At 38.9% G+C, this 13,346-nt stretch overlaps 1 protein-coding gene across 2 annotated transcripts in view; it reads right to left on the bottom strand.

The window, feature by feature from the left end:
* Nucleotides 1–6,945: 6,945 nt before the first annotated feature.
* GUCA1C (guanylate cyclase activator 1C) overlaps nucleotides 6,946–13,346 on the bottom strand; it is a 34,702-nt gene continuing 28,301 nt past the window's right edge. For both annotated transcript variants that reach the window (XM_068693655.1, XM_068693658.1), the window contains exons 3-4: nucleotides 12,208–12,295; nucleotides 6,946–9,113 (exon numbers count right to left, since the gene is read on the bottom strand). In XM_068693655.1, the coding sequence (XP_068549756.1) occupies nucleotides 8,983–9,113; nucleotides 12,208–12,295 (219 nt within the window). In that variant the 3' untranslated portion in view covers nucleotides 6,946–8,982. The remainder of the gene's footprint in view (nucleotides 9,114–12,207; nucleotides 12,296–13,346) is intronic.

Raw genomic sequence — 13,346 nt, 5'->3', positions numbered from 1 at the left:
GCAATAGGACAAAGACAGGGACAAAAAAGCCATCATGCTCTGTTCATATCTGACTTGCTTATGTCATACAAAACTGATATTCCTCCTAGCAGCAGATGACCACACCACAAACATACATTGCCATCATCACTGTCATGAAAAACTCTGGGGGGCTGCAAGAGGGCCTTGCTTTGAGGATTTCTCTGCCAGCTGAAGCAATTGTATGGATTATTTGTTGTACTGTTTTCCCCTAGCTTGTGTACCTGCAGGGCATGCACTTATGGCCATCTCTTACACCATCCCCTTCACTATGAGCTGTCTTATATCATTGATCAGCACTTACCTTCAGTCCTGGGAGCAGCTTCTTGGCTGTTTTGTGCATTTGGCTTCTGTTCAGACACCTGGCAGCATTTGGCGCTTTTTGAGACAGGAGACAGAGAAGCTGACAGCAGAGCACATCCTATATCTGAATGGGCACAAATGTGTGTTCTGAAATCATCAAAACCCACCAGGAGACACCAAATTAAGATTTATAATTGTGTTCTCCAGAGGCATTCACTAACCCTGGCAGGCAGAACACATCATTTTTAGAGCCTCTCTTTTTCTTTTCAGAGCAGTATTATGCCCTTCTTTCCTTTGATTGTTCATATCTACTTCTTTAGACAGTAATATTGACGCTCTGCCCTATAGACACAAGTGCTTCCTCTTTCCGCCATCCTGGGAAAGTCAGCTCTTAAAAATGAGCTTGGATGCTCAGGAATCTCACCAGTTTGGATACTTTGGAAAAAACGACTGACAATTAGGAACCTTGGATTTTTCATGTATTTGTTTTCTCTGTGCACTTTGAAGTCCTAGAGAAGAGCCTAAACTTTCTTGGAAAACTGAAGAAATACTCTGCTTAGAATAGTAGGTAGGTAGTTCTGGTCACAAATTATCCTTTGTGTTTTGTGAGCTGTTTGATGTTTTCTATTATAGAATGTTCTTGGAAGTCATTTCATTAGGTAGAAGATCCCTGACTTATTATGATCGTCACTGTTTGCTAGCTGACACTACCATCAGAGGCTGAGCTGGTGAACAGGACATCAGAAGGAAGACTGACCTAATTAAAAAATAGTTCAAGACCCTCTTTTGACATAATAAACCTTTAGCATATGAAAGGAACAATGCAAGAACAATAAATAAATAAACTTAATTACAATTGTTCAACTTTTTCCTCAAAGTATTAGAAGCTTTTAAAAAGTGAGCTGTTTTTTAAATTTGAGAGGTTTTGAAATCCTGCAGGACAGAATGAGATTGTCAAATACATGTAATTTAAATAAAAATGGGAGGAAATGCATCAACTCCTCTTATATTATCTGAAATCATTAAAACTCTGTGCCAGAGGTACACTGCCAATGCAAAAAATAAAATAAAAAACCCAACCTGAAAAACAACCAATCCCACTCTCCCTTTTAAAAAACAACCCTCCCCCAGTTTTTATTGCCTTGTGGACAGAAATGAAAGGAACGTGTGGTTGGATGCTAAGAATCAAAAGCAGTGCCTAAAGTTGGATAGCAGTTTAGTTTCTTTTGAAACACACACACAAAAGCAAGTTCTTTCCATAAATATTTCATTGTTTTTAACAGGAAAATAATCATGGCACTGATACATCTTTGATATATTCTTTTGTATTCCCAGAATACTTACTTCATTCTTCCCTACACCTGTCCACAGTAGCCCATAGAAACACTGTGCCGCATAAAAGGTTAATAAGATTCTGAATAAATCAAGAGTTTGATATATCTTTAGACATTATTTGAAGAAACTCTGTTCCAGTTTGCAATCAATAGGATCATTGACTTTCGTGGGACCACATAGGCTCCATAAGTCCACAATCATTTAGCATTTTGAGTGTACTTTGGCTTTTCCAAGAAAGGTAGAGTTTAAGAGATCTGAAATTACTATGGTCAAATTACTATATTCAAAAAGCCAGAAGACAAGATGCCTGATGGGAAAGGAGAATGGAATACCAAGCATTTTCTCTGTTGACATTTTACCAGTCTAAGTTGTGAAAAGCAACGTTTGAGTATCATCGCCATTCAGGAGGTGCTTAGTGACCTGGGAAAAGAAGTTAATGTGCTTCATAATAAATAGTTTTCCACAGCGTGCAAATTTCTGCTCTGTGTTAAACAAACACACTTGATGGCACCCTGATATCTTGGACAACTAATTAAAATCATCTGAAGAGGAATGAAAAAAGATAAATTTATATTGCTGGGCTGTTGGACCTCCTCTTTGAAGAACGAGAAGACATCTTGAATGGTTAATTCCTATGGTATCTGAGAAATAAAGTACAGATAGCACTTAATTAGAACATAGGTAGAAAAAATGCTTGTGCAAATTAACACTATTTCAATATCTGATTTGTGACATTACTAATCTGATTATTTCTAGACAGTCTCAGAAGGCGATTTTGGTTTGACGGTTTAGCAGGAGATTGGTGTATACAGGGCTGCACATGTGACCTCCTTTGGGTTCCTCCTTCAAATTTTGGTAAAGACTTTTAATTTAGTTAGGGCAGCAAGGCATGACAAATATCATCTAAAATGAAATACTATTTACCTTCTGTTTAAACAGAACAACAGTGAGCATTTGCAGAATTAAACAAGTTGTTAAGTAGAAAATCAGAGAATCATTAAGGTTGGAAAAGACCTCCAAGATCATCTGGTACAACCATCACCCTACCACCAATATCACCCAGTAAACCATGTCCCTAAGCACCATCTCCAACCTCTCCTTAAACACTCCCAGGGACGGTGACACCACCACCTCCCTGGGCAGCCTGTCCCAATGCCTGACTACTCTTCCTGAGAAGAAATGTCTCCTCATTTCCCACCTAAACCTCCCCTGGCACAACTTGAGCCCATTCCCTCTAGTCCTATCACTAGTTATCTGTGAGAAGAAGCCAACCCCAGCTCCCCACACCTTCCTTTCAGGTAGTTGTAGAGAGCAACGAGGCCTCCCCTGAGCCTCCTCTTCTCCAGACTAAATGACCCCAGTTCCCTCATCTGCTCCTCATAGGACTTTTGCTCCAGGCCCTTCACCAGATTCGTAGCCCTGCTCTGGGCATATTCCAGGGCCTCGATGCCCTTCTTGCAGTGAGGGGCCCAAAGCTGAACACAGTACTTGAGGTGCGACCTCCCAGGCCTGAGTACAATCCACTTCACTGCTCTTGTGGCTGGCTTGCTCACCACAGAAGTGATTTAACCGCTGAGCACAGGGGTTCATGCAGCGGTGACAGAAAACTTGAGCCTTGCTGATACCAGAAGAAGAGTAAAGCCTTACTGCAAAACTTGTGGGCTACAGAACGCCACAACGTAACAGTACCAATGCTTAAATCAGCCAGTAACATCTTCATTTCAAATAAGATTTATTACAACTGAACTCACAAATAGTAAATAGATAAATATAAATCAGCTTTAGACAGTTAGCCATTATGAAAAATGCATCTACATTTTTATGTTGGCAGAACACCAAATGCTTTTATAATGGACAGTTCCAGGGCACTTGATGTGCTGATATCGTGTTATTTGATTTTATTTAGCATTATTTATAGAAAAGGAACGGCTTCTTAAAGAATACTGGAGAGGAATGGCATGGTATAGGATGGTATCTGACAACTCTGTGCTGGTGGCCAGGTGACACTTTCGGTGGTGCCGGTGACAGCCCCCCTCCTCTGTGACCCCAGTACCACAACCCTATGGGCTAGCTGGAGAAGGACTGGAAAGGGCAGGAACTTTGGCGGCCATTTCACATTCAGTTCTCCAGTCATTTATTCTCTGGCCGTTTCTGCTGAATCCAGCAGAAAGGTTTATGTTCTGCATGGTGTTGCCTACAGGCTGCTTCCTGATGGTGGGTGGAGGGGCAGGGCCTCACAACCAGGCCCTGCCGCCCTGGGGAGACCCGAATAAGCTGGTTGAATAAAAAAGGCTTCTCCTGTACCGCAAATGGCACTTAATATGTTTAAATATTGGCCTTTTACCACATCACACCAACAGTTCTGGTGAACTGGAAACACAGCCTAGCTCAGAAGCTGCCTCTGCACTTCACGTTTTGCCCGTTGTGTATAGCAGCTCTGGTTTGCCATTTCAGCACACCCATGGTGAATTGGACAGCTGGCTATTGCACTGAGGGGCAGGCAGAGCGCCCGGTCAGGGATTGTTACAGAGCAATGGTCTGGGTGAGGAGGCTGGGGGAGCGTGAAAGTGCTCAGTAAAAACTAAAACAACAAGAAACAGCGGGCAAGAAAGTGCTGGAAGTGGGCCTCGTCTTGCCCTGCTCAGCCTCATGCATGGCAAGGCCTGGTGAAAGGAAGGGCCTGAAGCACAGAACAAATAAAACATGAAAATGCTTCTTCACAGCCTGACTCTTTTCTTTTCCATACTTTAACATTTGGCTATTTCTCTACAGCACGCTCCTTATGAGACAAGGTTATGACACCTTGGTGTTCCTTCACGGGGCCTGCTGACCTCTGCTTTTTCTACCTCTTCAGCTTTCCTTCTCTGCTTGTTTTCCCCATGGTCTTCCAGGTTGTTCTGTGCCTCCCTCTCTTCTGCCCTCCCAGCCTCTCCAGTATTTTGTGAGGGGACATAGTTTTTTTTTTTTTTTTTTTTTTTTTTTTTTTTTGGTAAATGGTACAGCTTTAAATGAGACAAGAACCTCAGACCTTATTTAAAGTAACTGGAACTTCAAACTGGAAGCAATTGAGTTTGATGATTTTACAACTCAAAAGATTGTATTTCATTACAGTTTTGATTATAGGCATAGTAACAACTCTGTGGTTAACAGTCTTAAATTCTCTCCCAGCTCTACTGCAGAGAAAGGGGAAATAGAAGCTAAGTGGAGATACAGGAAAACACTTAAAAAATTTTGTCAAATAAGTTACCTTTGATGGCTGTATCTTCTCTCACATGGCTGTTGTAGGCAAAAATCAGTGCATGACATCACCTTTCAAATCAATCCTTCTGTCTTCAGAGTCATGAGCCAGAGGTTTGTCCTCTGCTCAGCGTCCCAGTTATAATGTAGAAGTAAAAGGGTCCCTGCCTGCTACACATACCAGCCAAACCATGGCTCTTTTCCTGATCTTTAGTTAAGAAGTTGTCAGGTCACTGGAGACCAAAGCAAGGGTTCACCAAAGCTTTATTGTTAGTGTAGAAATGTTAATGATGCAAACAGTTGGGCAGGGACTGGAGAAAAGAGCCTGTTCCATCCAACAGCTACATTTTACCACATTAAAAAACATGTCATTGAGCTACTTTCTCCCTAAGATTTCTAATAAAGGCCTGTCAAAAAAAAAAAAGTACAATGAAAAGCTACATGTCTCCAACTTTAGAAATATTCCTCTATATTTAACAGAATGTTTAAAAATGATATTTAAATAGCCCTCCTTGATTTCCTCAGTAGTATCTTTAACCCCTCAAGACTTTTTGTAGATACCGAGGCAGTTTCTTCAAATAAGTGGACATACGTCCTAGCACACAGGGAACCTGAGGCTTGAGTGTTTAACCGTTATGCTCTACATGATAGAGCTAATCTTACGTAAGGTCAAAAATCAAATGCGGCTATGATATCTTCTCCACACCACAGCAAGCTTTCCTCCCACTTTGTCAGGGATGCATAACTATGGCATAAGGCTTAATCATGCCTGTTAATGCTTAAGCAATTTCATATCTATAAGAAAAGGTAATTTTCTTGTCACTTTGAATTCCCAGATTCTCAGAAGAAAAAGTGCCTATTTATTTTTCTAGCATATTAAGCTACCAGAATAGAAAAGGAGATAATGTTAGGACAATTATGAATTGTTTGAAAAAGAGAACTGTCACTCTAATTACCTTTAGCTGTTTGGATGCAATAAAAAGAGCATAATGTCAAAAGGATTTCTTAACAGAAAAAGAGCTTATATTAGAAGAGAAACTACCAATTACCCTGTTGATTGGCTAAGCTCACCCAGCTGCACAGAGTGAATTTGAAACCTGTGGTTCTTTCCAAGGTGAATACGGTGACAAAACGATTAGCTACTCTCAGGGCGCATTTATCCTAACTAAAACCTACCCCCCTGTGTTGATGATATAGGCAGCCCAGCTTCTCCAGACTTTAACAGCTGGCATCTGCATCAGTCTTGCTGACAGAGACATTTTTTGAGAGCATATGCTATAATGTGGGTTGTTTTTTTATTTTTTTTTCCTCCCATGCAGGGTTTTGTAGCAAAAGTTCAGTGGCTCATCACTACCCCTTAACCACTTACATATTTGCTAAGGGGTAAATGTAACATGAGCTAACATTTGGCTTGCTTTTTCCTTTTCTGCTGTCTATTAAATCAGCAATAAGCATTTGAACAGACAGGTCAGCTTACAATATTCCTTCTTTACTACAAAGCACCTGTGCTGTGATGAGCTGCAGCTTCAGGTTGTTTCAGAACAAGACTCTGGGGAGTCAGATTAGACAGGCTTTGCACGTGCCACCTGATTTCACTGATACACTCAATCAACACCTGACAAGTTTAAAAGACTGAGATCAGTAGAAAATTGTGACAGTAATGCATTTATCTCAAGGACCTGTATATTGAACAGTGCTTAAGTCATTAAAGGAAACTTACACAAACCTAGATGAAATCTTATGAACAGCCCTGAAAATGTGTGGAATTATTGTGGGTAAATATTTAAGGAAATGTGCCACAATGTTTACATTAAGCAGAAAAGGTACTTTTTATTAATTATATAGATTTCTGCTAAAAAATTGTATATTGAAGCGTATAAAGTGAGCATGTCAGGTACTCCTTTAAACTTTAGTTTCACACACACACACACAAAGGCTAAGAACTTCCTTACATACATTAGTTTTTAATAGAAAACAACACTCCCCTTGGTTTGGTAATTCCCGTCATATAATTACAGGTGCACAGAACAATTAGGCAAATTTAAATGGAAATACTCTCTTTTAAGATCCATTTATTGAAAGAGAAAAAGAGAGAGAGACCAATATACGTAGACAGCAGTCAAGTTTCAAAGTCAGAACCTTCATTATTTTAAAAGCAACAATCCAAAACCCAGCTGTTTCTGTATACCCAAGTTGCTTAGATTGAACCACTTTATTTTAAATATTTTAGAGCCAGTTCTGAAGACCACCATCCTCACAGAATCTAAATGCAAAACAGTAAATAAAGAAAAGTGATTTTCTGAAGTCTAAGCATGAGAAAACTGATACTGACAGTGAGATATTAATGTGTCAATGATGAATAAATACAAGAACTTAAAGTTCGAACCCAACAGCAATCTCATACATCATTCTCTTTTTTGGGAAAGGATATAAAAGATTCAAATGTCAGAACTATAATGTCAGAGCTGTTTATAATGTCAAGTGATGCTTGTTGCATACTTTTAGTATATTCCATTGATCAAACCAGAACCTGGGATAATAATTGCAGATGATGGAGCACATTTCTGTGTTAAATGGACACAGACTTGTAGTGACTTAGGAAAAAAAAAACTAAACTTTTTCATATTTAAGTCTTAATAAGTGTTTCCTTCAACCTGCACCTACCCATGCACAAATGATTTTGCATTAAGCTGATGTTTCTAACAGCATCTAGTATTAGTGTGTTGCCTTCAGGGCACTGCCAGCCAAGGAGAACTTATTCTTACAACATAACATAATGACTTGATAGAACTGGTTGCAGACTTGAGAGAGAATCCATCGCAACAGAACCGGAGAGAGCCATGATTTTCCCTTTTCAGAAAACTCATACAGTTACATTTCAGCTCAAAGAATTAATCTTGTTTGTTAGAAAGTAAGGTTGAGTTGTTTTTAGCTTGGTTTCCTAAAAAAATGAGACATATGTGATCATGCATGCCATCTGTGAATCCCTTCTCTGTACTCCTAACAGCTACCACATTCAGAGATGACTGCAACCCAGTTTGAAAGAAGGTAGAAGTCTCAAAGAGACTAAATTGCTAAAAGCTTTCGCCCAGGTATCTGGGCAGGACAAAAATACCGTAGTACTCCCTGAGAGGGGAAGGCAGGAAGAATTCAGCTGCTAAACAGTCTGTTTGGCAGAAGCCAGCAGTCCCATCAGCATGAACTAGTCATCATACATCTTACCTTTTGTCTCGTGAAGCTGTGGCAAAGAGCCCAGTGAGGAACTGTTTTGCAAAGGAGGACATACAAGCCAAAGGACACATCTCTGGGAAACCAGATTATATTCATTCCAGTGCTTACAAAATGATGTGTTTTAAACATTCTTTGAACTTCTAATGCTACTCTACAAAGATAACAGAATTTTATTCCAGTGCTTCTATAAAAGTTAATTTGAAAGAACAGTAGCTGGACCTTGTGAAAAACATCAAAACATCATGTTATTTTATTATACAGATGTAATGAAATCAAGAGTGGTAGATGGTTTGTTAAAGAGGATGTACCTCTCTGGAATATTGAGCTGACCAAGGTGTTTCCCAGAAAATCTAGTCCAATTTTGAGCACTGATTAGATTAAGTGTTAATTCAAGCCAGGCTTTGTTCTTAATTGATCCTGATAGGAGCCAATCTTACCTAGATGTTTATTGCCACATTTTAGATAGCAGATTAAAGAACCTGTACTTAAAATAAATAAATAAATCCCTGTTCTCTAGAAAGGTTACATTTTGTGATATTGTCACTGTTTTATTATTCTGAACAGTGTTCATAGAGACCAAACAAGTTATTTGTACTGCATCAAACATCCTTTCTATTATTATACATGTATGTGGGCAAAGGTTTGTGTTCTGTAGCTGCCACAGTCCTTCGCGAGAGACAGAATAAGGAAGAGGAGAGATGTGGAGTCAAGAGTGAAAATTCTGAGGGAGAATTATTCCTGGAGCTGAGTGATTGGTATTGTCTGGGCTGGTTTTGACAACATCAAGCTCTCTGAATATATCAAATGTTATCTTCCTTGAAACAATGACAACAGATGCTACATCCATCACTGAATCCTTCAGATGCTGTGCCGCCTGCCGCTCTGTATGACTTTGAGTACGTTGGAAAGGTCGAAACTTTTTGTAATCAATTCCATTAGGTCCCCGTCTCTTTCCACACCGGTGATAAACTCTTCTAAAGTCAATTCCCCTAAAAGGAAATCATATACTCTTTAGGAACCAAGGAATGTAACAATCACTCTCAACCCAACACGAGGCCATTCATGCCAGGTTGCATCCCCCAAGAAGATTCCCTGTACTTCTCTGCTGATATGCAAATGCATGAAGAATATTGTCATATGTTTTCCCATTTTGCATTAGATCTTAGAACTCATGTTCAATTTTCTTTATTAAACAGATCAAATACCACTTTCACAGAAGTCTAAGACAACTATAGTGTTTAGCATCTTCAATGACAGGTGTGTGGGGTTCTAATTAAGGGTTCATTCTGGCATAATTCAGCTGCATGGAGCTATTCTTACCAAGCTAACCAGAGTTTAGTTTATAGGTGGTTTTAACAGAGATTAGGGAATGATTTGCTGAGGATTACCAAGCACATCCCCTGTGTTGACTACAAGGATTATTTAGAGCCAGGATAAGATGATGAAAAAAAAAACAGTTAAGCGGTTTGATTAGAGAAATTCTTCCAAGCTACTGAAATGGTCGTGATTTTAAAGTTTTTTTGGGGAGTGTGTGATTTTTTTGTACTCATTCTAAATTCAGGTAATACTTTGGAAATTTCAAGACAACCTCCTTTTTGCAGGAACAGGAATACCATTTAATATTCTTCTTCTTCTCCTGCTTACTTCTCTGGCAGCGATCTGTCTGCTGGAAAGTACACTGGAGTGTACATGATGCTCTGGCTAGAAATTATTCCAGTGATATTGTTTTTATTTGAAAGGGGAAACAGGCCTTAGTTTAAGAGGAAGAGTGATTCTTTCCTCTAAAGTTTTTTTATTAAAATCATAAAAATGAATGATTTTTTACTGAAATAAGAAATTAAAAGAGGCCAGGCAAAAAGAAACTTGCTGGATGACGTAGGGCCCCTGCATTCTGGGGCCCAGCAATATAAATCACATGCACTTCTGGTAAATGCTTAGGTAGATGAATTTCAGCTATTTTCAGATTCAAGCAGTCCCTGCAGTTTTGTTTTTTTTTTTTTTTGTTTGTTTTGTTTTGTTTTTGTTTTGTTTCTGTTTTGGTTTCTGTTCATGGCAAGTTTGGAAATTTAACCTGACTGAAAACCAAAAACAATCAGCATGTGAAGAATTTGAAAATGACCCATTGGCAATAAAGGCTGCTTCGTCTTTTGTCATATAGTCCCCACTGCACTGTGAGCAGGCTCACATACACACTAAGTGAAAGGAGCCCCTCTGACACAAGTCCTGGCTCTCAGGCTGCAGCGAGAGGAGTAAGACCCTCTCCAGTGGTTGATGTACAGTGTCCTGAGGATTTTCACTCCTCCCCTATCAACCTCAGTGCCCTCATATAATCCCAGGAGTGGAGCCAGAAGGTGCTGTCTCTGCGCACTTGTCTGCATCTTTCCGCTTTGCTACTCGGCCACTCACTTCCTCAGATCTCCCCTGCCCTACATATTCCTCTTACTCCCCATCTCCTCCACTCTATGTCATCTCTGACTGACTGGAATGTATGAATAGGGTTCCTGGACTCGTCAGAGGGACCTGCTGCATCGCTTTCCTGCTTATGCAGGTTTCAGTCACCAGAACTGGACTGTCTGTTTCATGGTCTGTCCATTCCCTTGAGCAGGTCTTGACTTCCCTCCTTTGATCCCAGGGCTATATATTTCAAATTAACAATATCAGAATGCAAGTGCACAAAGAACACTGCAGTTACCAGTGAGATGAAGTTACGCTAGCATATCCAGGCTCACTGGGACTGTGATGAGCCTGAAATTTCCTTCAAGTAATGAAAATAAATTGCAAGGCCATCAGGAGATTTGTTTTAGGGATTGCTCCCTGCTGCCACGAGATTATTTCTTGTACTTTAATGTGAGGAAGGCCATCACATCTTATTTGTCTATTTACTTTTATTTATTTATTTTATTTTATTTTTAATAAGCAGCTACAAGGAGGCAGCGTAGCTTAAGATAAACTTAGAAAAATATGTCCCATTTCTCAGCCTGAGTTAGTCCTGCTGCTTTGCAGCTATTTAAAAAAAAGTATCTAGTTATGGAAAGCAGTTTGAAAGGGGAGTATTATGAAGAAGATTCTGAATAATTCATGTTCTGGCATCTCATTGCTAATATTGAAGACACAAGTTATTTTTTAGCTGATGGTCTAGCTCAGATACTACTATTACTTGGAAGTAAACATATGATCAAAGCAGGGGTCAAAGTAAAAAGTATCATAGTATTATGGTTACATTCTAGAATATGACCGTGTTGTTTGGAGTCTGTAATTTGTCTTCACCCTAAAAATGGGTGAAACAGGTGGGAAAAATGTTCTACCAGTTATTCATATGCATCACAAGATCACTATTTATGTTCTGATTATATATTGCAAACAGCTTCCTTTAAAAATAACTTGAATACACCAAATGAGACCTCAAAAAAAAAAAAAAAAGAAAAGCCACAAATTCTTGGCTGGGATCTGATCTTGCTCTGCAATGCTTTCCTAACATTTCTAATTTGTCAATTACTACAGCGGTTGCCAGTAGAAGGAGCATATTCATGGTTAGGAATAGGAGGGAAGACATTAATGCGTGACAAGTTGTTTTTACTAGAAATAATTCCAAAGCAGTGAATTGAAGTCTTAGTTTCCAATTGTAAATCCAATTGGCTTAATCCAGTTCTCCTGAGAAAAAACAATAGCATGTGTTAACATTCAGACTTCAAGAGACATCCACTACGCTGTCCAGTCTTTCAAACATGATAGGGCATGTGCAACTATTCATTTTATTTGGTTTTCTTGTTCAGTTTAAGTAGATAAAGCCGTTGTGGATATACTGAAAAAATACCTTCATTTTGCTGTGCAACCAGAGCACTGTCATTTCAGATGAACAGTGCAAGACCTTTGTGTTTTAGCCACTACTGCATGTAATTCCTGTGCCAGGTTAATAGAGGCAGTACTGTAAATTTGGATGAGTATAGATAAAGAAGAACAGACAGGCTTTCAGTTTATCTAAAACAGACAGTTCTTCAGTAGTATGTTCAACTCCCCTCCTTATCCTACACTCTCTCGTGGGGAAAAATATCCTGCCATTATAAAGAAAACCTAGATTCTTACCATCATTGTTCACATCTATCTTCTGAAATATCATGTTTGTGAATTCTTCAGCGGACATGTTGGTGTGCCCATTAATAGCCTGGATAGCCTGAAGACAGAAATGCAGAAAGTTCTTTCAGACTTTTTTTCCCTTCAAGTTGTGAAAACAATACACTGGCAACCTCAGTAATTGGGATGCAGCTCTTTAGCTCACCAACCCTTTCAAAATCGCTAAATAAATAGCTATTTCAAGTAAATCTTCAGTAATGAGGATTGGAAATTTAATTAACATAACACTGCCTGAAGATTACAGACCTCATTTACATATCTCTGAAGGTCTTCTGAAACCATGTGGCACCTCTATTCTGCAATACACTTTAGATTCCACACCAGCATTTTTATCTCACCCTAGAGAGTTCTGTGTGTTGAGAGAGTGCCCTATGCTCTGTGTGATTTAAATATAGTATTATTTTTCACAGCTGAAAGCACACGATGAGAAAGCCTAAGTCATTTTTCTATTAAAAAATGTTTAACTTAGTAATCACAAATAAAGTTAGACCGGCAGTCCTGAAAGTTGGCAGAATTTACTTGTTCTCCAAAGAAGTTTAGAAAAGTAATCTCCCCCCCCTGCTTTTTCTGTGGCAACAGTATCCAGTATTTGGAGTAAAGGTATAAATGAATACCTTTGCAAGAGTGTGTCCCATTCACTGAGACAATCATTTTTGCATTACGGTGATCATTCTGGCCAATAAAGAAGGAGCCTATATGTTAATAACTGGTGGCCAATATGTAACAAATGTGTTTACAGAGTTGGACTCAGAATCAGTATCACATTTAGTGATTGAGAAAATAGATACATATCTATGTATAAACATGCGTTTATGCTATGTAATGGGCACACTGTAGTGTTTTTTTTTTTTTTTTTTTTTTTTAAACATCTAATTATCATGAGATGAATGGTGTTGTGTAGGGTAATTCACCATATTATTTTATATACTATTTTAGAACTCATTTTATAGAATTAAAATGTAAGCTAAACACATTCAGCACTAATGGCCAATTCCTAACCATCACTGTCTTACCATACTTTGCACAGAGTTCCTAAAGGCAGCAAGAATTTCAGAAAATGTAGGTACATAAACTTGTTTGTATTACTCAAT

This window comes from Anas acuta, chromosome 1 (genome assembly GCF_963932015.1).
Source record: "Anas acuta chromosome 1, bAnaAcu1.1, whole genome shotgun sequence".
In the NCBI taxonomy this organism is placed as follows: domain Eukaryota; kingdom Metazoa; phylum Chordata; class Aves; order Anseriformes; family Anatidae; genus Anas; species Anas acuta.
This window is presented reverse-complemented; position numbering and strand designations above follow the sequence as displayed.